The sequence below is a fragment of the Amphiura filiformis genome, chromosome 4 (assembly GCF_039555335.1).
Source record: "Amphiura filiformis chromosome 4, Afil_fr2py, whole genome shotgun sequence".
Classification (NCBI taxonomy): domain Eukaryota; kingdom Metazoa; phylum Echinodermata; class Ophiuroidea; order Amphilepidida; family Amphiuridae; genus Amphiura; species Amphiura filiformis.
The window spans coordinates 44,552,411-44,578,359 of NC_092631.1; the positions used below are offsets into that span (position 1 = coordinate 44,552,411).

General features: G+C 38.4%; 1 protein-coding gene across 1 annotated transcript in view; it reads left to right on the forward strand.

Annotated features, from left to right (window-relative positions):
• LOC140150210 (uncharacterized) overlaps positions 1 to 25,949 on the forward strand; it is a 186,253-nt gene that overhangs the window by 75,797 nt on the left and 84,507 nt on the right. Inside the window, exons 11-15 of the mRNA XM_072172216.1 lie at positions 401 to 520; positions 7,644 to 7,752; positions 12,647 to 12,937; positions 20,424 to 20,637; positions 21,384 to 21,604. Coding sequence (XP_072028317.1) covers positions 401 to 520; positions 7,644 to 7,752; positions 12,647 to 12,937; positions 20,424 to 20,637; positions 21,384 to 21,604 — 955 coding nt within the window. The remainder of the gene's footprint in view (positions 1 to 400; positions 521 to 7,643; positions 7,753 to 12,646; positions 12,938 to 20,423; positions 20,638 to 21,383; positions 21,605 to 25,949) is intronic.

A 25,949-nucleotide genomic window follows, 5' to 3' on the forward strand; every position in this document is an offset into this window, starting at 1 on the left:
TAGTGAGCTTTGGCAAAAATTGCATGGTCATTTTATAGCGAGCGTGTAGAATGAATCAAATATCACAGATATACTTTTGTAGGTCCTGTGGTTCTTGAGTTATTTTGCAAATGCTGAAACCACATCACCTTTGTAAAACGTACAAAACTCATTAACGACAATAAATTAAACACGTTTTCAAAGTATATGATTTGTAGGCTAAACTTTTGCAAAAAATCAAGGTGTTATTTTCACTAATAATTGATTTACACAATGAAAATCGATCTTTTTGGTTGCCTCGACCAACAATGCTTAGTCCTGTAATTCTTTGATCAACCACCATTTGTGAATTCCAGGATGTGTAATGTGCTAAACATTCTCAACTATAGACCAACATCTGTTTCTTGTTCAAATATTACAGCTCAGAAATGCAACCAAGGAATGAAATGGAATGAATGCGGTAATGTGTGCCCAAGAAGATGCGACCATTCGGAAAGGCAATGTGAAGGCATTTGCTTTGACGGGTGTGAGGTTCCGATTGGTGAGTATGGTTAGGACAAAATATTAAATATATTGAAAACGATACACTGATAACCGGAATGGAGTCAAGTGACTCTATACGTGGAGTAAACTAGCACTGACTCTTCAAAGGAGTCACCTGATTATGACAGGAGAGTCAATTGACTCTACCTGTGGGGTCAATTGACTCTACATTTAGAGTCGTCGACGGAGTCAAGGAATTTATGACTCTTCGAGGGAGTCAGATTTTGTAATTGCTTGGCTCTAGATACCATGGAATGTATATTATCCCATTCCAAGGGGATGGTGGTCAAGCCAAATTTTCGCCATCGTGTCGTCTGACAATCGCTAATGGCGTGAAACTCAGAATAAAGTCACCTATTCCGGTAGGTCTATACTTAATTTGTATCTTGATGTACACCTATGTGTATCATTATTTTGTCTTTTTTTCGGACAGTCGGAGTGACTCTGTAATGAAATAAGGGTGACTCTATTAATGGAGTCAGGGTTAGGCCTACTCTAGGAGCAGTGTTCAGCCACTCTGCGACTCTATGTCTAAAATGACTCTATATTGGGAGTCAAATGACTCCTCTGTAGAGTCATCAGTGACTCTTCAGCGGAGTCAAGAAATTTATGACTATTCAAGGGAGGCAAATAACTCCTAATATGGAGTCATTTTAGACATAGAGTCGCAGAGTGGCTGGACTCTACTTTTAGAGTCACCTAGACAGTTTGGCTTTCAGTGTAGAGCAAACAAAAAACGGTTATTCAGTCTGCTATTAGCCAACAATCTTGTGAACAAATCTAGATGTAAAATACATTCTAGGTCGTCCAAAAGTGACACATACGAGGTTCCAAAAAGGTTCAGAGTAAACAAAATGTTTGCCTGTTTACGAAAAGACTAGCTAATGTCAAATGACAGGAATATCTAGACAATAAATGCTGAGATGATGAATACAATAATCAGTATATGTAATGATGAATATATTCAAATATAATTATACTGTATTGATTTAAAACACATAAAATAAACTTCATGCTTTGATAAGCAAATCAAAGCGGAATTTTTAATGATATGAAACAAACATGGAAAACAATCAATAATTTCAGTCGATATTAGCCAACAATCTTGTGAACAAATCTAGCTAAAAATGGTCGTCCAAAAGTGACACATAAGAGGTTATCCAACAATCTTGTGAACAAATCAAGGCCAACATCTGTTTATTTGTGATAATAGAAGCCATACTGCTCATTTATTTACCACAATATATTGGCTCTCAACAACGACACATACAAGCTGCAGTTGGAGTCTTTATATTCAAATATTGTAACGTATGGAAAGGTTTGGATACAAAAACAATTCTCTTATAAAACATCTAAACACAGTTTCCACCTCGATACACCTGAGCACATAATTGTGTTCAAGCAACAGTCCCTTTTAGATAACACGGTCTATGTTTACTCTACATGGTTGAATAAAGTTAGATTAGGTTATAAATCTTTGTAACTGGCCTTATACATTGGTATGCGGTGTTTTGTGATATGAACGGAGGAAATTCACTCAAAGAGTGTGCTGAAAGTTGAGGGAATATATCTGATATCATGTATGTATGAGAAGGCCTATATATGGCTACTACAATTGCGTTCCATTATCTGGGATAACATCCACTCCAGCGATAATAATCGTGATATGTGCGATAACATCCACTCCAGCAATGATAATCGTTGGGAGCACACGACAGGGAACACACAGAACTGTCAGACCACCTGTGAATATAACATCAATTACAGTGATAATGAGGGGTACAAGTTGATATATGTTTGTAACCAATGTATAAGTGTGTTATCAGACCACCTGTGAATAATGTTATGATTTTCGAGACATAACATCAATTACAGTGATAATGAGGGGGTACATTATGTTTGTAACCAATGTATAAGTGTGTTATCACACTCGTTGGGCTGCGCCTAACTCGTGCGATAACATAGACTTACTGTTTTTCGTTGACTACAGTATCAAGTCATATATTTGACGCTTCATCAGGCCTAGTGATGTGAATTGGCTCTGTGTTATTGACCTGTGACGTCACGGTGGTAGGTGTAACGTCACACTGGAGTCGCCGAGGAATTTTCCCGATGGTTGGTACGTAGCTGTGCGACAAGTTGTGGCGGCGTAGTCCCCCTCCGCGATTCAAAGTTGGTTCCTCCCTGCGAACATATATTGCTTCATTTACCCCTCTTTCGAACCAACTCTGTTCTTTGTCGAGTACTATAACGTCTTTATCCTCAAAAGTATGCTTGGCTGCTTTGAGGTGCGTATAAACAGACGAATCGTTTAACCCTGTTGAGCCGGGGCGACGATGTTGATATGTCCGCTTATGGAGCGGTTGTTTAGTCTCTCCTATGTAATAGTAATCACAGTCCGTATCCTGGCAATTGATGGCATAAACGATGTTAATTTGTTTGCGCTGAGGAGTCTTGTCCTTAGGGTGGACTAACTGTCTCAGTGTGTTGCAAGGTTTTAGTGAGACAGAGATCTGGTGTTGTCAAAAAACCTCTTTAATTTCTCAGAGAAATCAGAGACATACGGAATGGTAATGCCAAAATTACGAGTGCTCGTAGATGTGGTGGGAGCTTGTGTAGGTGGAGAAGTGTCCTTCCGCGGTTTCAAGGCTTTTTGGAATGTCCAATCCTTGTATCCGCAAGTACCTAGGGCTGACTTTATGCGTTCGCGTTCAGCCGATTTAGCTTCCTCCGTCGAAGGGATGGTTCCAGCACGATGATAGAGTGTTTTAAGCACACCGAGTTTGTGGATAAGCGGGTGATGGGTATCAAACAAAAGATACCGGTCCATATTTGTGGCTTTACGGTATACTGATGTTGAAAGAATGCCGTCTACCTGAATTTTGACCAGACAGTCCAAAAAAGGCAACTTGTTATCATCCGTGCCTTCTTGGGTAAACTTGATATTTGTGTCCACTGAGTTAATGTGATCAAAAATGGTTCTAGTTCACTCTTTTTGATCTTCACGAGGGTGTAACGGAACCAATGGGACGGTAGAGTACCACTGTACTACTCCCCATTCCAGATAAATACAGCACTAATTTTGTGGGATTAAAAAAATATGATCAAGTTCTGCAAAATAAAACATAGCTAAATCCTAATCCTTTAGTTAGTCCTAACTGGCAATAAAAGTAAAATTTTACTATTTCGCCAATTTCTTGAAAAAAAGATCCAAAAACATGCATTTTTGGCATGTTTTCTGACAATCGAGTCACAAAAATCAAAGACTTGTAACAAGTCTAAGCATTCAAAATCTACAGTAGATGCTGCAATTTTGCTCTAAGTCCCACTTTTTTGTGTTAAAATAATTAAATAATTGGTTATAAAAATGAAACATGTCTTTTCCAAAAACTAGAATGCATAAACTGAAATTAGTCTTAGTAAAAGTCTTTAGGCTTGATTGTTACAGCATACGAAAAACACCCTAAAAACGCATGTTTTTGGCCCTTAATTCCAAAAATTGGCTAAATATTAAAATGTTTCTTTTATTGCCAGTTAGGACTAACTAAAGGATTAGGATTTAGCTATATTTCATTAGACAAAACAGGATAATATTTTTTTATCCCAAAAAATTAGTGCTGTATTTTTCTGGAATAGGGAGTAGGGCAGATTGTTCGAAGCGTTCCATGTACAAGTTCGCGACAATTGGAGAAACGGGTGACCCCATCGCGCATCCATGATTTTGTTTGTAATACTTCCCTTCATACACAAAGTAAGTAGTATTGAGACACAGTTCCAAAAGAGAACAGATTTAGTCCACGTTCAAATGTGCGCGTTGATCTAGGGTACTATCTGCGTTTAAAGCTTCCTTGACTGCGTCTATAGCGCCCTCCGGTGGAAAACTTGTGAACAAGGCCGAAATAGCATAGGAGGCGATAGTTGCATCCGATCCAACCTTTATGTCTTTCAATTTGTCCACAAGATTATTAGAATTGACTACATGATGACAAGTTTTGGCAACTAAGGGGCCAATAATACCAGCCAAGTGCCTAGCGAGATTATAAGTCACTGATGATATGCAACTGACAATTGGTCTCAAAGGTACATTCTGTTTATGAATTTTTGGTAGGCCGTAGAAACGAGGCACTGACTCCGATGGACTAAGTTTGTAGTACAATTTACGATCTATAGCCTCTGATTCTTCCAAAGCTTTGAGGGAATCGCTAACTTCTTGTAACCAGAAGTGGGATCCCTCTTGAGTGGTTGATAAACGTTCGTTGCTTTGTTTACATAGTCAGATTTATCAATAACTAATGTGCATCTACCTGCGTCTCCAGTGTGACGTCACACCTACCACCGTGACGTCACAGGTCAATAACACAGAGCCAATTCACATCACTATGCCTGATGAAGCGCCAGAGATATGATGTGATACTGTAGTCAACAAAACAGTAAGTCCAGTTGCAAAGATTTATAACCTAATCTAACTTTATTCAACTACCTTGATGATTGAGATTATTCATAGATATCTACACGGCTGAGTGCATAACATCATGAGAGCTGTGTGCGCTTCTAGCTGCAAAATAATCATCTGTGATTGTTTTTATCAAAACCTCAAGTGTTTTCTTCATCTAATCAGATTTTTTTTTTTAATATCGTAAGAAAGCCAGTTTTTTCATTACGTCAAAAGATGAAGCAATTCAATGTTTATAGCAAGGAAAATGTGGTAAATCTGTTAAAATCAACCTATTCACGCACAATTTTTCACCAAAATGTATGTTTTAAAAGTCAAAACCTCAAGATACACTTACAATATTTGCATGTCATTAAATAGTGTCCATATACTATAGCTTTATTTTAATGAGCAATGGCCAATCCTCTTTAAATTGCAAATATTGTGCAACAAGTTACTTTTTTCGCCTGTTCTGTCATCCGGGTGTAAATTCAATGAACTATGATTTTGCTAAAGAGCGCTTACAAATTTAATTGATATGTAATGATTTACTGGACGTGTTTGACGATTACTTTACATACACCAAGTTCCAATATCCATAATTACCAAAATTAAACGAGACAATCGCTAATGAATATATTTGTATGAAGAACAATAAACATCTACTGCTGGTCCTTTATTTGCTGTCGTAGTCCGACTACTTCCGTAGTGATGGATCAAGCGGTTGCATAACAACGCTATCTACGCTGTACACGTCGATGTTCTGCTGTTTGAAAATCAAGTTTTAGCCATTTATTATGGGTTTCACTGCCTAGTGAAATCATGAGGTTTCAGGTCTTAAATATGACTGGTAATTTAAAAAATTGATAAATAAATTCCATACATTGATATCGCCATTGCAGTTCGCATGAAAGCGTGATCCAGTCGCTATGGTAACGCTCGGGGTCACTAATATGACGTCATGTCTACGATAGCGAATAATGGAATTCATTGCCATAAAATGCGTGTAGTAAGTGTAGAATCTACGAATGGGAGTTTGTTTTTGCACGTCGGTTGTATAGATAGGTAAGACTGTATTGGTGTCCTGGATAAAATAGGTCGTTGTAAACGGTCGTGGATAGATGGTTGGAGAAAAATAGTTTGATGTGCACAGACCGACACTGCAAATTAAATAGTATAATGGATAAAAGAGACAGAGCTTGACCCGAATTCTATGTTGGGTTAAAGCACAAATGTATCTGTGGTGTAGAGTGCATTCTCTGGTTGGTTTAAAATCAATGTAACCATTTAATTCATTGTGTGTAAACTTCGCATCTAAAGTGCCAAGCTCGAATGTCAAATTCTGCTGCATCACCCCGGCCGTCTGAATGATAGAATTCTATTAAGAAAATATTGAATTCTAACAAATAGATGTACACTATAGCACGATTTATTGGCATTTAAAAGATATGTTAATTGACCAAGATAAACACTCGAGTATACAAATGGCAATTAACTATATGTAAACCAACTTCCAATCTTAAACTCATCAGGCTGCCCATGTGATTGTCCGGAAATTCCAGCCACGTCTGTGCAACTCCAGTGTGACCTCATACAGACTTTTTGGTTCATTGGTGCTCAATGGTGCTCAATAATGTGTGCATTTCTTTACCTACTTATAAAATCAATAATTCATGCTGATTATCTGATTAGTGAAGATTGATATTCTTTTCATACAAGAAAATGAAATACAAACACAGAGACAAATACAGCGCCAAAATGCAAGATCACGCTGGGTGTCACATGTTTTGTGACTTCAAATACTCACTTGTATTTCATATCATATACAGTTCAAGCTTTAATTCCTTCGTACTGTTGACACGTCAAATCACTGCTGCCTGATGGGATCATAGTAGTTGACCCACTTCCGGTGACCTCAATCACATGGGTCGAGTAAGAAGCGGTCGACACCTTGCTCACTTTGTTATAAGCAAGCCAACCAAATTCGTCATAGGATTGCGTTGGTAATACAAAAACCGTGAATTGTGTGACACCCCAAACCCCCCCCCACCACCCACCCACCCCCTGATATTACATGTTACGAGCCGTAAATACTGAAAGGCAAAATACACCGCCTTGCCGTCTAAAACAAAGCGGCAGGCAGTTGAGTCTAGGAGAAAGCATCAATCGCTGAGCCGATAACCCAAACAACCACGCAAACTCGCATACGCCTAGGGGTTAGCACGTGTGTGTAATCGCTTACACGTAATCGCGTAATCGTTGCTTAATTCTGTAGTTTTATTGCTGATTTCAACAGAGAAACCTCCGATCAATCTTATAAGGCTGAGTGACAATGATTAACTGACATCACTGACATGAAATAATCACATGAATTATACGATTTTTAGTTTGTTTTCATTGTTGAAAGGGATTCAATCATGGTTCACCGCTGTGAAATTCTTAATGTGTTATGATTATCGCTTATATTCATGCATAGACGCATAGTTATTATATGATTATTATAATGACGTATATATTCGGGTATGAATGCATTCCTGTAATTCCTGGTATTTTAGTTCGTTCTAAAATTATAATCGTATAAAAAATCAGACTTTTGCAAGTGAATGGGGGTGTTCCTCTTAGCAAATATCATTTTGATTAATCACCTGTTGGAACTACAAAATGCAACTTTCTCTTTTTATTATGATAGGTTTATTGTGGAATGGTAAGGAATGTATTGAAAAGAGTTATTGCCCTTGCCGTCACGAAAACAGAGCGTACAGCGTGGGACAGGCATATCGATTGAATTCCTATAAATGGTAAGTATACACTATACACTAGACGAAATTTTGGATGAGAAAACGGATATTTTGGTGAGAAACGGCCAAAATGGAAAGAATTTGAATTTTCTCATTCTTTTGGATGAAAAAATAATAATGTTTGTATTGAGCTCAGCGGGGATTACCAATTCTCACCAGTTTTAATAAGACAATAATGGTTGACACACACACCACGAAGTTTCTCATCCAAAATAATGGGGATATCTAAATTTTCATTTTGGCCGTTTCTCACCAAAATGTCCGTTTTCTCATTCAAAACTTCCTCTAGTGCACTAGACGAAATTGTGGATGCGAAAACGGACATTTTGGTGAGAAATAGCTTAAATGGAAAAAATTAAACTTTTCTCATTCTTTTGGATGAGAAAATAATAAGTATGATACGCACAGTGTACGCTTGCGTGACCAAATTTTTTTAAACATCCCCCTAAACAAGTTTTACCCTATACCCGCAAATTTAGGCCCTTAATAAGGTAATTTAATATAAAATAGGGTCTTTTTTGACTAGTAAAATTTTTTTTAAAAATTACCCTAAACAATTTGTTCAGTTTCAGAAAACTACCCTTGTTATTGAAAATCAGTGTTTTTATACCCTGAATGTGTCACTCGCGTAACTTGCCTTGCCTAAAAAAACACCCATTTATCCTTGTTTTTTGGACCATTTACGTGAGTCTAGCACCCCCGGCGCTGTGGCCAATCTAAAATAACGACAGGAATGACGGTGATGTTGTTTTCTGAAAATGTGTGACTTTCTTATAGGATGTTAAAACGAACAAAAAGGTTGATAATGTCTGACACATTTGCTTAGTGACCTATTTTATGGTGCCATAAATCGAACACCTTACTGAGTAGTAGAATTTCAGCCTGCCGGTTGTGAAGGACATTTACTAAAGTCGTTTTTATTTTAAATGGCAAACACCAAGAATGGCCGTTAGGAGATGTAAACGCATTTTTGTTTTGTTTTTTGTTTTTTGTTTTTGTTTTTTCTTCTCTTGCTTAAATTTCAACGAATTTATCCAGTTTTTTTAAATTAGATTTGGTGTAATATAGATAAATATCCTGTAAAATTTACACCCAAATGGTGGCCGAATTTTAAAGAAAATCAAGAAAATAAAATTCTGACAGGCTGGTTTAGAAACTTGCCTCGCCGCTCGCGTGCACAAAGTTCCCCATGATGCAGTCATGTCTACAGTAGAATTCATCTCGACCTTTGCAGGACTTAAACCCCATTAAAAGCTATTAAACCAAGATAACACTCATTGAAACAGCTCAACTGATTAAATCGGATCTTCTCTGGTTGTGCACATGTGTCTGTTTTACATGTGCGATATCGCAATAAAGCTGGTATTATAGCTTCAGTTGGGTAACCGATTATAAAGGAAACGGAAGGAAACAATGGTATGTGGACCTTTGTTCACGAAATGAGACAATGGCCTGCTTTTTGTTAACCAGCATTCTTGAAAATGAGCAACATAATGATTGTTGACTTAACACGGTTTGGAAATAATTTCTTCATATTTTTGGTGTTATCTGTCGTTTACATATCTTTCCTAAAACACAAAAGTGCGACCCTCTCCAAAACCGAAATTAGCTAAAAATTTAGGACATGTTACAAAACTATATTTTCTAGAATTTCATAGAATAGTTTAAATGTAGCTTGTACCGTTTTTTTTTTGTAGCATCCTTCAGAACGGAGCGGTCCGTTACCAATATAGCTCAATATTTTCGGTCAAATCTCCATTCAATTAACACGGGGAGTTGGCTAGCTATGAGCTAGCTATGCTTTGCCCTCACTCATATTCTACGAAAGTGCGACCCCTTCTGAACATCTAACCTAGCTGTAATTTTAGGTCATGATAGAGAAATATATTTGCTAGAAGTTTGGAGAATAGTTTAAATATTGGCCGGTTATTTTTCACACAGTGATGTTAACTAGGCAAATGCAATATACTTCTAACATACACTATTTGTAAAGGTCGCGCGTCAATGGTGAGAGCACTGTGTATTGTGTATAGGAAAACGGACAGTAACTGCAGTATGCGTCTGCGCAAAATCCTGTAAAACTATACAAAAGGGTTCAAGCAGTAATACATCTTGGTATTGGCTAGATGCAAGGACGAGGACAGTTAATAGAATAATATATACAATAGAGTTAATTCCGCAGGTAATCGCGTCCCATCTATTCATACATAGTCCTTTTGTTCGCAAGTACATCCATTTGTAGCGTTTGATCATTTTGCACGCTGGAATTGGAAATATTTCTAATGTTTCTATAGATAATTTGTTGGAAGGTATTAAAGCCCCCCCAATCTAAATATAGGCCTATACGTTTATGATTGTTAGCATTTTGTCAGAGAAGTGATGATTATTGATCATTTTTATTTAGTTTTTTTTCTGTATTTTCGGTGGTTTCCTGAAGCCTGATAATCAAGATATTCATGTACAAGCACTACAAGCAGGTTGCACTCATCACCTGTGTATGTCTGCAATCATAGATTGAATACAATACCGCTCTTTTCAAAGATACTTATCGCACAGGTGCGAGTGATCACAATGATATGGTTCAATGCATATATACCGCGTGTAGTTAATCCGATTATTATGTCACTTCAACAGCGAATAGACCATGTAGAAGCTGTGTGTTTTGCCGAAGGGAACTGTATTGTGTTGTAAACTTTAATCATTCCTTTGTCTACCTGTGTTTTCGCGGAAGGTGTAAAACGGGTGATGCAATGCAGTTTAAAATTTCCGCCAAGGCCGAATCATTTCACATGTTGGGTGCATTGTAGCCGACGGGGACCCAACTAAAGGCTGCTAGTCAGGTGTAGGAATGCGTGCTCACCAGCTGGCTAAACATGTACAATTTAGTCGCATTATAGTCGCAATATAGCACCCAGTTTGGGTTTACGGTCTTGAAATTAAGATTAAAAATATTTCTTTCAAAAAACCTCATAATTTAGTAGAATCAATCTTTACCTTTATAAAGCTATACCAATATGGGTTTATTTTCCATGCCAACGATTAGAAGCAAGATACAGTGCACCCAATTTAAGTGTAAATTCCGTATTATACCGATATGGCGGAACAGCAGAAGGATTGATCCTATCCGGTGTTGATCGTATATGCCCAAATAGAGCCCCTAATCCCCTGTGACCTAATTCCAAACTCTGTGAATCGCCCGGATGAATCGTTGGTGTGCACGTGTGCCTCCTGCTTGATCTCCCGGGTCGGTGTCACGTTGGGCGTAAAACCGGGGTGTAAAAATATGAACCAGTCCAAAGGAATCGCACGGGAGAAGAAAACACAGGATTGAATAGATTGAGATGAGATCCATCTTTGCAAGAAGAGTTCCTTGCAACGATCGTAAATTGTATTACGCAATGAGCACAGTATGTGGTAGTAAAAAATATGCCGGCGGCTCTGCATAGCCAGAATCTTGTTCAAGAAACATGTTCAAGCTTACCTCACAGGTCATGCAGCAGCCCCCCCATGTCCAATATTTTCAAGATTTTTGTGCCAATAATTCCCCCCTTTTTGGATCACAGGTCCAACCCTTTACATTGAAATATTGTAGAATGTATTTTTTTTTTGGAATTGAGATGTACCCAATTCTCCACATTTCCAAGAGACTTTTGAAAGCAAATGACGACCATGGTGATTGCAAACCACACATTAAGAAGTCGGAAGACAAACACCGACATCTCGCTTGGTCTATTTCCTAATGTCGTCTCCATTTAAAACATCCTAGAGCATTAATTAGCTTGCTGGATTTAGTGGTAAATCCAACCAAAATCATGAAACTCGTTGGTTTATATTAAAGGAAAGCCAGCAAATAGTTCCAAGCTATTCAATCGGTGTGTTTGTAAAAAAAAAAAAAAAATCACGCATGTCAAAAGTTCGCCCACACAGCTTGTTTACAAACCTAGAAGTTCGTGGTTGCATTGTTGCTCCTTTTGACCATGTTCCGATCAACCAAATTTTAAATATTGACCAACCCTCAAAATTAGTTCATAGTTCAATTTTTGGATATACCGCGCTGCACTGGTACGCTCACGTGGTATCGCTGCATTGAACCATATGCTGATCACTCGCACCTGTAAGATTAGTATTTTTGAAAATACCGGTATTGTATTCAATATACCTGCTTGTAGTACAGCGCGATGTATTCAAAATAGTTTTCACCTATTGGTATGCTAGTTAATCGAATTATTACATCACTTCGCCAGCGTATACAACGCGGCCCTGATTTGTTAAAATGATCTAACTTAAAAATCACTGTTTTGAGAAAAAAAGCTTTTAAGTTTGAACACTTGACGTTTTCCTTTTTGAATAAAATAAATTATTAAACACATCTAATGTCTTAGAAAATATAGAAATCTCATTATTTGCAAAAATGTGGCTAGTTTGGTTGAGTAATTTTAAAATAACAACCATTTTTAGGAAGTTAGATTCTTTTACATTGTTTACATCGTAACAAAAATAAGCATAGCGAGACTCATTAATTTGGTAAAATGATCTATCTTGAGGTTGTTTTGCCGTGTGTGTTAGGGTTTGTCTAGCGCTTTCTGGAGGGTCTTGGCTAATACGGTAAAATGATCTAACTTTGAGATAGCTCATTTTACCATATTAAATAAACGAAAAATGACAAAAAGTGTCAAGATAGGTTCTGCTATCTTCAAAATGAATTATGGTGGTGATTTGAGAATGTCACCAATGGAAAGAGCACCATCACATTACCCAAGATATGATTTTATCTCAAAATGTCCAAATTTCAAGTTAGATCGTTTTACCAAATCAGGGCCGAACGTCCATCATGAGTTCTTTCTATACCTATAAAGTCTAACGATAAAATGTTTCTCTTTTTTTTCTTTTTCAGTACCTGCATAGGGGCAGATTTTTCATGTGAAGCCGATTATAACTCGGTTAAAACATGTTCTGTGACTGGCCGGATGGATAAGTTTGTCCTCACATTTGATGGTAAAGAAGGTGGTTTCAGTGGAAACGGCATTTACAGACTGGTCCAAACTGTCCCAAAATTGAAAAAGAAAAATCCAGACCAAGCTTTTAAGATCGAGTATGGTCTCACTAATCTAAATTATGATGAACCACCTCTGAAAAATGACGCAGGATTTTTAATGGTTCAATTTGGCAGATTTCCATCTTTCAGGTAAGTTCGTTCATGATAAAGTCGATGCACTATAATGTTGAAGCGCTAAGAAGTCGCGATGTTTTGACGGTGTTCCAAATAACGTATTTGCTGACCGGTATCGGTTTGTTGACCATGGATAGCAAATAATGTACCTCCGGAATATATTGGCTAAAACCCTACATTAAACGATAATTGATGTACAAAGCCTTGGTACAGCGTCATCATCCCTATATCTTAATGTCAGAAATTGTCATGATAGTAAGGCGAATCCACTACTTCTTCAACAGCCAAGCACGGCGAGTTTGTTCGAGATAGGCCGATCGACTCCACCGGTTACGATAAAAATACACGTTTCTTCCCCATTACGAATATGGCGTTTCCAGCCTCTTGTCACACATTCACGATAGGCGATTAGGTTCCTACCAAGTGCTACGAAGCGTGCCTCTTCACACCTAACGAAATGATTACTAGCGTTGCGTTGGATATACTTACTATCATTTCCTCTTACTTAACAAAAAGAAACGAAACATTTTAGATTTAAAATACTGTTTACTGTCATCAAAAAGCAAAATCTCGTCACCAATATCGTAAACGAGTCATTTTCTAAATTTATGTTAGTGCTAAAATGTATTGTATGCTGAAACTGTGTCCGAAATTGTTCCAATAGTTGGTCCGTCATGTTCACAGCCCGATTTATCTCACTTTCTGGCTACTTTTTTCATTTATCTGGAGTCAATTTATACTGAATATCAAGTAAATTCAAGAGATGAAAGCAAGATGACCACGTTTGTGAAAACTGTCACGGTACATATCGGGGCTGAGATTATTGGCGCTCGTCGTGTGTACCAGTCAAATTGGAATACCGACCATCCCTAATAGGTAATTATTATGCGTATAAGAAATGCTATGGCGAGACTTCATTGGTCGGAGATGAATACGCGTAATACTTAATACTTTAATACTTATCGTGGGTACGCCGCCAATAATATCGCGTATCGTCTATCACTAAAATCCAAATCTTACACGTATAGTAAGTTGTGGGTGTTAAAAATCTCAAAACGTCTTTACATATTCTGAGAACAAAACTAGGGCGAATGTCACTCTCCCCTATATAGAGGGGGTAACCGAGCGTGTTCAGCGAATCCTACGCACCCACGCCATCGCGTCCTCTGTTAAACCGCACACTAGTTTAAGACGGCTATTAGTACACCCTAAGGACAAGGTTGCTATGGACGATAAAACAGGCGTCATTTACGAAATTCCTTGTCACAACTGTCCAAAAACTTATGTAGGTGAAACGGGCCGCCGGTTCGGCACTCGGAAAAAAGAACACAGAGTAGAGTCTGAAAAAATGATGGCCCAAAATTTCACCAGAGCAACAAGAAAGGACTCGCAGTCTATTGAAACAAAATCGTCAATTGCAGAACACGCCACTAAAGAGAATCATGTTATAAACTGGGACCATCCTAAAATCCTCGCAATGGACGACACTAGAAACACCAGATGGATAAGGGAGTCCTTCTGGATCCGGAGGAAGTCACAACCAAGTATGAGAGAAAGTCTAATGAACGGCGACGAGGGGGCCTACAAACTGAGTCACGTCTACGACCAATTGATCCTGAGGGCGTCATCATCTTCTGATGACGTCATACCATCCAACAAAGGATCTATTGGCAGACACCATTGAGAAAGGCAACAGAGTGGATTGCCGAAACTGTATGAAAAAAAAGTGAGTTTTTTTCTTGGAATTATACTATGAAAAACTTTGTAATCTGAATATTGTATTCCTGATGAATCTCTTCAAAAAAAAAAAGTCTTTACATATTATTGGTCGAAGATTGCTACGCTTGAGATGATTGGTTGTTTGTGATTTCTTACTCTCTAATTCGTCGAATTCAGAATCCCGCTTCATTCTTACACGTATAAGATGCAATACACGTATAAGATGCAATATTAAGCGTATAAGATGCAATCTTACACATATAACCTTACACGTTTTTTAAACCACTTGACCATTCATTTTTTTTTTTGGCTTTGACGGTTTGAAGGTTGAAGTCAAGCGCGAAGGGATGTGAGGGCATGTAGGTTGCTTATTCTTGTTCTTTTCTCAGATGGTCTGTTACTTGTGTCTTGAAAGTGGATGTTACTGGTATGTTTACTAATTGTTCAGGCAATACGTTCCATTCATGAATGGAAAGAACGAACCTTTATAGCAGTTCTTCTTTGCTCTTGGTCTTAAGTAGGCTTGACTGTTGTTATGACGAGTGGGGCGGACGACCGGTGTGAGAAACTTTTGCGCCGGAATGGCAACCTGGCCTGTGTTGACTTTGTGTAGCATAGTCAACCTTGTTGCCTGCCGACGCATTTGGAGAGTATCCCATTGTAGTGTTTTTAACATCTCGGTAACGCTACTTGTTCTACCATAATCTCGACATGCGAATCTTGCTGCCTTACGTTGGATTGATTCCACCTTCTGTATGAGTTCTTTCGTCGTAGGATCCCACACACAACAGCTATATTCAAGGTGCGGTCGCACCAGAGCTTTATATGCTGTGGCTTTTAGAGAAGTTGTACATGGATGTAGATTTCTACATACTACTCCAAGCACTCTTTTTGCTTTTGCAACGGTGTGATTTACATGAACATCCCATTTTAGGTCTTTTGTGAGGTGAATACCCAAATAAGTATGAGTCTCTGTTTCTTGAAGAGTATTTTGACCAAGTTTGTATTGGTGGTCTGTTTTTTACCTAGAATGAGTTAATTTTAGGGTGAAACATTTCTGCACATTAAACTGCATCTGCCAGGTTTTTTGCCAGACATCCAGTTTATCCAGGTTTTGCTGGAGGGTTTCAACATCAGAGTTGTCGTGGATGGGCCGATACATTACACAATCGTCCGCGAACAAACGGACCTCCGACGAGATGTTATTCGGGAGGTTGTTTATGTACGCTAAGAACAACAACGGTCCGCGGACGGTGCCTTGGGGAACGCCCGATCTAACCGACACCCACTGTGAATGATCGCCATCCACGACAACTCTCTGTTTCCGCCTTGTCAGAAAATTTGACACCCATGTTGTGTCCTTCCAGTAACGCCATAATTTTGAGGTTTGTGAAGTAATCTCATGTGTGGTACTGTGTCGAAGGCCTTGCTAAAGTCCATGATGACCATGTCAACAGGAATTTGGTCCTCAAGGGCTTTAGCAAGGTCATCGACTGTGAGGAGCAACTGACTTTCACACGAGTGGTGTTGGCGAAAGCCATGTTGCTTACTGGTTAGAATATGATGCTTATTGAAGTGGTTAATGATGTTGCTGTGAATAATGTGTTCGAGTAACTTGCAACATATGGGGGTTAATGACACTGGGCGGTAGTTTGAGGCAGTTGCTCTATCACCCTTTTTGAATATAGGTGATATATTGGCGGTTAGCCAATCAGAGGGCAGTGAGCCAGTAGACATTGATTTTTTAAAGATGTGGGTAAGCGCCGGTGTGAGTTCTTTAGCAAATGTTTTTAAAATTTTTGCAGTAACACCATCCGGGCCCGGTGCCTTGTTTTCATCTAGGTCACCGAGCAGCTTTTGAGCGCCATCTTGGTAAATTTCAAAATCTGGCATTGGTGGATATTTGTGATGACTTGGTACATCCACCATTGGCTCTTCATTCGTTAACACCGATTCAAATTGGCAATTTAATGTGTCTGCCTTACCAGCACTGTCAGATAACAACTCACCATTCTTTCTGAGGGCTTGGATACCCATTGTGTCTTTGCGCAGTTTTTTTTAACTGTTTTTGTGACTCAATACAGGAGCTGCGCACCCATCTCCAGTATGCGATCTTAGTTTCTTTTTGGATTTCTTTTCTAATGGCTCTGAATTTTTGTCTATCAGCTGCACTGCCTGTTTTTTTAGCCCTATTAAAAATCCTCTGTTTTCTCCTGAGTTTCCTTCTAATGTCTTGTGAAATCCAGGGAGTGACGTTCTTTTTGGAGGAAAATTTAAAGGGTATATGCTCATCCATAGCTTCCGAAATACCATTTTTGAACTCATTCCAATCTTCTTCCACCGTAGATGAGCCCTTAGCAGTGATTTTTGTGCTAAGCTTAATAAGATCTTCTTTAAGCCTTTCATTGTTTGCTTTATGTTACTTATAGACTTTCCTTGGTTTAGTTTTTATCAGTTTAGGTGAGTATACATGTCAATCAAAGGAATGGCATCGTGATCACTAATGCCGGGGTTGAAACCACCCTTTCAATCAAGGTGGGATTGGAGGTTAGGAACAGATCAAGAAGTCTGTCTTCTCTGGTAGGCTCAGTTACAACCTGGGTGAGATTAAACTGGTCTGCTATCTCAAGCAGTTATTTGGAAATAGCGACTTCCCTACCTCCTGTGACGACCGAATTTGAAATCACCACCTAGGCAAATTGTTGCCCCATTACTGGTGTTAATTCTGGCTAAAGAAGATCTTAGAGCCTCAAGATAATTAGGGTCATTGGTTTTGGGCACTCTATAAAAAGCTCCTATGAGCATATCTTTGCATCCGATGAGCTGGATGCGAACCCAGACAATTTCGCACTCAGTGTCCAATTCAATCTGGTGGGTTCCAATTAAATCATTCCTAAGAGCCACAAATACTCCACCTCTCTCATCGTTTGAGTCTCTATCTTTCCTAACGGCTGTGAAGTTTGATGGAAAAACTTCATTGTTGCTAATGGTGTCATTGAGCCACGACTCAGAGCCAATTATTACGTGGGGTTTGTGTGTGTCAATACAGGCATGTAATGCCTCACGTTTGGCCTTTATGCTTGGGCAATTAACAACAAGAACTCTAAGCGAGCCAACCTTTTCACTTTTTTTGGTATTACAAGTTTGGGGAGATTTTTGACTGGAGAAGACGTTGCTTTTGGCGAGCCAATCAACAGAGCGCCCTCCTCATTCAGGGAAGCTAGACTGCTGAAACTATTTGAAGTCTCAATACTCGAGGTGCTGAGTAGGTGGCACTCGGAGTAGTTTGGCACGCCACAAGCTTCACAAATCCATATAACCTTAGAATTGTCCAGGTTTTCATAAGTGTGGGTCGACATCCCCATACATGCAGTATGGTACCAGCACATACAGCTAATACACCTAATACCTTTTTGACCCCACTTTACCGCTAACGAACAAACCTGACAAGGAAACTTAGGTTTATATGGACCTGGGTTCATTTCAACTTCATGAGCATTTATCATAAGCAAGATATGTAAATACGATAGAACAAGTTTATTATTGGTATTTATGTACTGTGGAGAGTGCTTCGCAACACTGAAGTTGCGTGTGATGTGTGCTGCACGCAGTGTAACTTGTTTGGCCAGCACCATTGACACCGCACTTTCATTGAATGAAATGGAGTGCCAGGTTGACCTTGGAAGTGCATATTGGTTGTAATGCTCTGGGTGAGAACCCAGAGAGATATCAAACATTGACAATGTACATGTATGAAATGCATTGTGGGCGTTGAATGGGTATGACCTGGGATTCACACCTTGGCCTTCAGCAGAAAAGGCATCATAAACATTGAATTTAGTTTTCAAAAATACAAGTTTAAGCAGCAAATAAAGAGTAGCTGTAGTTATGGTTAGCTTCATGATTCACTGGTGATTGCTACGTTGAAGAAATAATAAACCACCAAGGCCAGGCGCCATACCAGCGCTACTTGTTTACTCACGACCAGCCGAACCGCCTCCCGTTGGTAGCTAGCACATGATGAATACACAAGTCGCCATCTTGAAGATCTAGATGAGACTTGTAGTGCACATACAAAAAGTCGGATTTAAGATCAAATTATATCCTCTCCACTCAAGAAAACCAGCCAAAAACAATCACAAGGATATATATTTTCGGTGGTATAAGAAAATAAATAACGATGCCTGAACTAAAATGTGGAATTTTTAGATGAAATATTCCACCATCGCCACAATCTCGAAGAGCAACCTCTCCGCACGAACAGCGCCCTCACCTCATATCGATCGCTAAGAAGCGTGATAAAGTGTGACAACGGGATGGCGTTTCTGAAATAACTCCTTTTTAAGATCTGCGCGTGCTCATTATTAAAATTGCCAACACAGGAACATTTGATTTGTTGTCAGTTTTTTTTTTCCAATACACTGTTCAATCCACAAAGAAACGATTTTCATATTCATTAAACACATATAGTCATGGACAAAAGTTTGGAATGTTTTTATTTTTTTGCATAGCCATGTTTTTAAGTGCAGATTTCTTACCATCAATGACCAGTCAGCCATGCAAAACGGATCTCGTGTGTCTGGCATGGTCTTAGTACCATTCCATATCACACATCACGTAATGTAGGACAATGGCTTCTTATGTCTAACCAATGAACCCTCGGGCATCTTTTTCGCAGTTATTTTTGAGATATGATTCAAAAAGTTACATTGGCTTTTGCATTAATACGCCCGCGTCATTACCTTACGTAATCGCGGTTACAAACAAAAGGATATTGGTGTGGTGCCGCTTTAGGAATAATTATACAAGGTTCATTGTCTAACATTTTAAAGAGACATCGAGAGACCGGACCTGCTACACCTAGACTAAGGTCAGGCCGGCCCTGAAGACAACCGCCAAGAAAGACCGATCTCTCCCGAGACTTTGCCGCAGTGTCCGCATGAAGCCTGCATCTCGCATACGAATAGATTGGCTGAGGTTCATAAACACGCCTGTTAACAGGAAACTTGTGAACAATAGACTGGTTAGTGCAGGTTTTCGCGCAAAACAACCAATAAGAAAGCCAATACGTGTGCAAAGACATCGGCATGGGCGCTTGCGTTGACAGTAAGCTACTGGCGTTATGTGATTTTCAGTGACGAGCCCGGTTATTCCTCTACATACAAGATGGCCGATTCAAGGTACAAAGACAGGTTGTTCAAGCCCTGTTTGAGGATTATATCCTGCCTAGAGACCAAGGAGGTGGTGTTAGAATCACAGTATGGGGAACATTACACAGTAGGTCGAAATCACACATATACATACTAGAAGGATACATGAACCAATGCCAATACCTGCATGTTCCGTTTGCAAGAAGAGACTTCTGGAACAATTTCGTGATCCAAGATCGATGACAGCACCACGGCGCACAGAGACCGACGCGTGAGGGAATTCCTTGAATATGAAAATGTAGAACACCTGAACTGGCCGGCTTTTAGCCCGGGTATGAACCCTATAGAGGGCTTATGGGCAGAAGTATCCCGCAGGTTAGGTTAAATGTACAACCATCCAACCACCCTTAGGAACATAGACACGCCCTCTTTGCCTGCTGGCGAGATATTCCAAAACGAACCTTGGCAGCCCTGGTCAATGGAATGTCACGTCGCTATGAGCTGGCAAGGGGTGGACACACCAAATATTGTTATATTGACCATAAAGCTTCTGAAATTCAGTTAAAGCCAAATTGTCCAATTAATTAGATGCAATAACATAATTATGTATATTTTCTCTATTCTGTATGCAGTGTACATAGTTCTGGTCACATAAAAATGGCAGGTAAACCAATCAGTTACAAAAACCTTAGAAGCCTAGGCAAAATGATGGTTAAGACCGTAGATTTTGGAGGAGAAGACGAGTCAAGTGCGTTTCACATTATTACAAATAACGATGGAGTCATTATAAGATGGGATGGAAGCGACAGATTATATGTGACACTGGCGGACAAATGGGATGGAAAGGTATGTTGCTAGAATTAGTTGACTGTATGTCATAGTGGCGTATAGTGGGGCACCACGAATAAACAACTTTTCGAGAAAATCTGGTTTGAAGAAATGCCAATATAAAATCGGGTTGCGAGAATGTGACATTAATTATATTTTGTTCTGTATAAAATTATAACATTCAAATGAAATAAAGACTCATTATTACTAGTAAATTGAAAACAATAAGTACAAAACTATACGTCACTACGGAAAACATGCAAAACGCAATACCCTTATCTAACGCCAATCAACCGTGTTATCCCTATGGTGTTACTTTTCGTGGGCTTCATTCCCTAGTGGTGTATCGGTCCGATACGTCACTAGCGAGGTATACGTCACTATGACATGCAAAAAATGTCATAGTGACACCAACACTTTAGCGGTTATGAGGCCCGAAAGTTTCCATAATTCCAGGGTTCAGACCAACCTTAAGATGGATATATGACAAAAAAAATCGGAATTTGAGCGGCACAAGATCGGAACGATGATGAGGTCCGACTGTACCACTTGAAGGGCGCACATCAATGAGTTATTGGTAGGAGGTATGGACGCCTCTGCCTCCTTTTTCCTACTCCTCTTTTCGAATACGTTTTCACTTCTTCGTCTTTCCTTTTCTCTTCTTCTGACTCTTCCACTGATGTAGTGTTTGTTATTGTGTGTGTTTTTGTTAGCTTCTCTAAATCGATAATGACGAAGAAAAAACAAACGTTGCATTCATACAGGTTCAAGGTTTATGCGGTAATAACAATAACAGACGAGATGATGATTTAGCTGATATGTCTACTCTGGTTGCTTGTGCTGCGAGGTGGAATAAGATGTCAACTGTAGAGCGTCCTCCACAATGCGAGAAATCTGGTATCTGTGCGGAGGACGTACATGCGCATTCAGATGTAAAAAACATATGCAAAGATGTTATTGCGAACAAGTCAGCAATATTCCACAAGTAAGTTTTACTTCTGTAATATATTATTTAACATGTAGTTTCAGAGTAAATCTTACCTTAAGGCCTCTTCAGTGCATTGCCCGTATGGATGATCATACAATTCATGAAAATACGATTTTGGCACCGTTGTTCGTATCATAGATGTTATAAGTATTTACCAGGCGTTGTCGCTGTGTACTGTATTGCTTGAAATTTGACTCCTACGGACTCAGGTGCAACTTTTAAAACTACCTGTTTTATTTAACATAATGAACCATTGTGACCGAACACAATGATGTATGACACTACAAATTAGTCCAGATTTGTAAAACAAATACGGTTACTCGTAACTGTTTATAATTTTAAATTTCTTAAATAATTTTCGATTTTGTTCAAAAAACATTTGGGGGATTTTCATTAAGTGTGGCGGCGTATACTTACAAAGTGAACTTTTGTGTTTTCCATAGTGGTGTATCGACCATACCCCATTGTTATACACATTTTTATAATTAAGTAATATCGGCAAAAATAAAAAACATTACATGTCATAGTGGCGTACACCTATCTACATGTCATAGTGTTACGAGTCGTACTGACTCAAGGCCAAAATCACCTTTTACCCAAATTCACACGAATGCACAACACAAATAAACTGTTTGATTAAGCTAACACAATCTAAGTCTTTAATTGAAAGTAAAATATGATTGGTACATATAACAACAATAATTGCATACACAATATAATCACACAATTACAGTTTTAAATTAATCAGTACTTAGCCAGCAGTTTTCTTGTTGCATTGGTGATCATAAAGTTCGTGTAATGTTCTGGACGGCTGATGTATATATCCTTATTTCACTTGTCCTGCGAAAATCAGCGAAATCCATTGTACACTTTTATAAATATCCTTGCGTATAAAATCCTCACATGTTACTTTAACAGTAATCTCCTTGCGCTGCTTTCTCCAAACGCTTATCTCCTTGTGCTGCTTTCTCCAAAATGGTGCTTCTTTCACCAATCACTCTTTCTCCAGGAAACAGGCTTCTTCAACACTGCTTCACTGTATTTGGCAGATGTGTTGTTTTATTTTAAACCAGACTCCAGCAATTCGACAGAAGAACTTTAATCATTTGATGAGGAGGAGTGCTTTCGTGTACTCATAAGTTTCCGTCGTTGCTGTATTAAAATAGCTCAATCATTGGCTATGTAAACTGGTTAAAATGTACTTATTTTTTGAAGCACGAAGACTAACACAATCCTGTAGAGTTTACAATACCTCATGACATTCTGTAAAGTCCCAATTCAAGCTCATTTTATACCAGCACTCATGCAAAAACCCATCATCGATAAAAAACCATTACTTGCTTCACATCTTCTCAACAGATGATGCAATCTTGGGATTTCCCAAGATTAATTATACACATTAACCTTTCACATTACATCACATCCTGGGTTTTTTTCTAATGGTGCAATACACTGAACTGGGGTTTTCCAAGTTCCAAACATAATTTAGATCTGACTTTGTTTACAGTAATTTGGGGGAATCCCAAAATGACTTTACACACCAACCCTTGCAAGTGCAAGGGGTTTCCCATCCCATGAAATACTTTCAGCTTGTAAACAAAGATAAATAATTAAATTAAGAGACCTTGTGTATATAAATCAAAGATGTGGTGGCATACTTCAAAAAATCGATTTTCTTTATACATTGCACATGGTTAGGCATTGAGTCAACATGTATAAATTTGGTAAAAATGTTACCTCTTCATCTATGGTTACCATGGTAACGGCAAAAAGTTTTCACAACTGGAAAAATGCTTAAATATTAGGTCATATTTCTGTATGAAGAACGTGAATTAAAATAATATTCTCCCATACAATGAAGTAGCCATCCTTGTCCTTTCCAAAAATGAAGTAATTATGCTTAATTAATAATTTTAATATGGTATATACCATTTTGTAAAATAGGGGTGTTTTTCATTAATTTAATTATGAAAAACTTTTTTTTAAATGACGTAACCTCCAAAACGGTGCTTTTTTTAAATTAATTTTTGCAGGGTAGGTAGATAAGGTGTTGGTCTACCTATCTGTGGAAAAAAAGTTTGGTAATTGTTGTACTGGGGAGCAGTGTTGCCAGAAACTTTGAACTTTTTAGGATTGTTGACATTATAATATGGTGTGGAAAAATAGGGATTTTGAGCACTTACTTTCGCTGAAAATCCTGATTAGGGTTGATTATGTTTCAAAAGAAATTGGCATCAATACACCATTAAGTGAGACACGATTTGATAATATTTTAATGACAGTGTTGCCAGAAAAAACGTCTCTCAGCTGAGGATGTTTTTCAAAATGGCTGCCAAATCCAATGAAAAGCTTATAGTACACCGTTAAACTTAAAATAGTCACTTAAGGGGGTACTACACCCCTGGTCAATTTTGTGCCTATTTTTTCATTTTTCTCAAAAAATTAAAGTGCATTGGTGACAAGTAAGATATGTATATTATGGGGGCAAGGACTACAACTACTGCACTGGAACTTTTATTTCAGCACAAACAACAGTTGTGGAGTTACAGTCAAAAATGAGGGGAAACCGATCTTTGATCAATAAATCAATAACTACTTGCCTCGAGTTGCTAAATTTTCAGTGCAGTAGTTGTAGTCCTTGCCCCTATAAAATACATATCTTACTTGTCACCAATGCGCTATAATTTTTGAGAAAAATGCAATAATAGGCACAAAATTGGCCAGGGGTGTAGTACCCCCTTAAGAGGCATAATTGATCTGAATTTGGATTAATATTGATCAAAGTACAGTATAATCAGCCACAAAGCCTCAGATAATGTTATTGAAAATTACTTGAAACAATGAAATAGTTGTCTTTGATGTAATCGTTGTCTACAATCATTGTCAAACCTCTAATTAAGCATTTTGAGGGTGCAAAAGAACGAGTCACCAAGTCAAGATGACCACTAAAATGGCCACAGGAATAAAAATTATTGTCCCTATATGTTCACGAAGGGCAACATATTAACTAAATACTTGCTGTTTGTTTCGGTTTCACCAAATTCTTTTGTTGTGTGTTAATCTTCAGGATCACTCACATTACATTTAGGCAATTATTTTTCATTATCTAGCTCTTGGATATCATCGAGAATCATTGTCCCAACTCATTTATCTTCATTATACCCATTGCCAGCACTAAGATGAGCTTTGCTCAAAGAGCATAAATCACCATTGTGTGTTGAAGTGGGGATATAGCAACGATATATCTGGGACTTTTCTCCGTAGGGAAGTGAAACTTACTCTTGGAGTGTTTAGGCTGATAACTTTTCCGATGGACCAACTGTTTGGAGTAACCTTTATTTTTGTGCAGGTATTATTATTAATTGATGGGCTCACTGATTCCATATTATACAGGCAGGACGAGATCAATATAATTTCATTCCGTTACCTATTTCGGACAATGGTCGAGGTCCAATGCTCTTTAACCTTCTCCCACTGCTCAAATGTATTATGGAATCAATTTTTAGACAAAGGATGGCATGGCATTGATTCCAGAAGGAGATTTCAGCCACAGGCGTTTCCTCGTTATCTATCGAAGGATCATTTCGTGCTATTGTTAAGTCAATGTCATCCCATTTAAATAATATTTTGTATTAACAGTGCTTATCTGTTAGACAATTGATCATTGTTGCATTTTTCCTTGGCATAAAGCATCAAGTATGTTGAGAGAAAAACAAGAGGTATGACATCTAAAGTTATCGCCAGGTCATCACAGATGTCTTGTGATTCAAAGTGCACCTATCTTTTTTTCGTCGCACAGAGAATGCAACCTTTTCACAAAAGAAGATATATATGACCTATATGTTGCTTTGATATCAGACACAGACATAGTATTGTCTGCAAAGAAATCGCAATGACAATTCAACATGCAGACATCGGTGACTATGACATTTTTAACAATGGATGGCATGAACAACTGGAACATAAATGGGTTGAGACTATGGTGCTTGAAGATAACAAGAGCTATATAGATAATGAAGAATATTTTTTTCTTAATGTAGTGATATCGATGTGAGTGATCTCGAAGATAAACACACAATAAAAGAATTCAGTGAAACCAAGAAGAGTATGTCCGTAGTCTATTTGCCCATTGTGTAAAATCTGGATATTGCATTTAAGCTTAAAACTCTGATTTAATTAATGTGTGCACAATTGATAGATTTTCACAACTGATCTTTTCAGTTACCGTACCCCCTCTGTCTGTTAGCTTCCCAAGTGGACTACTGACTTTGACTTGGTTAACATTTTTAACACGGGACTTTATGGAGAGTATGGCCAATTTATGGCCTAACTAAAATTGGCC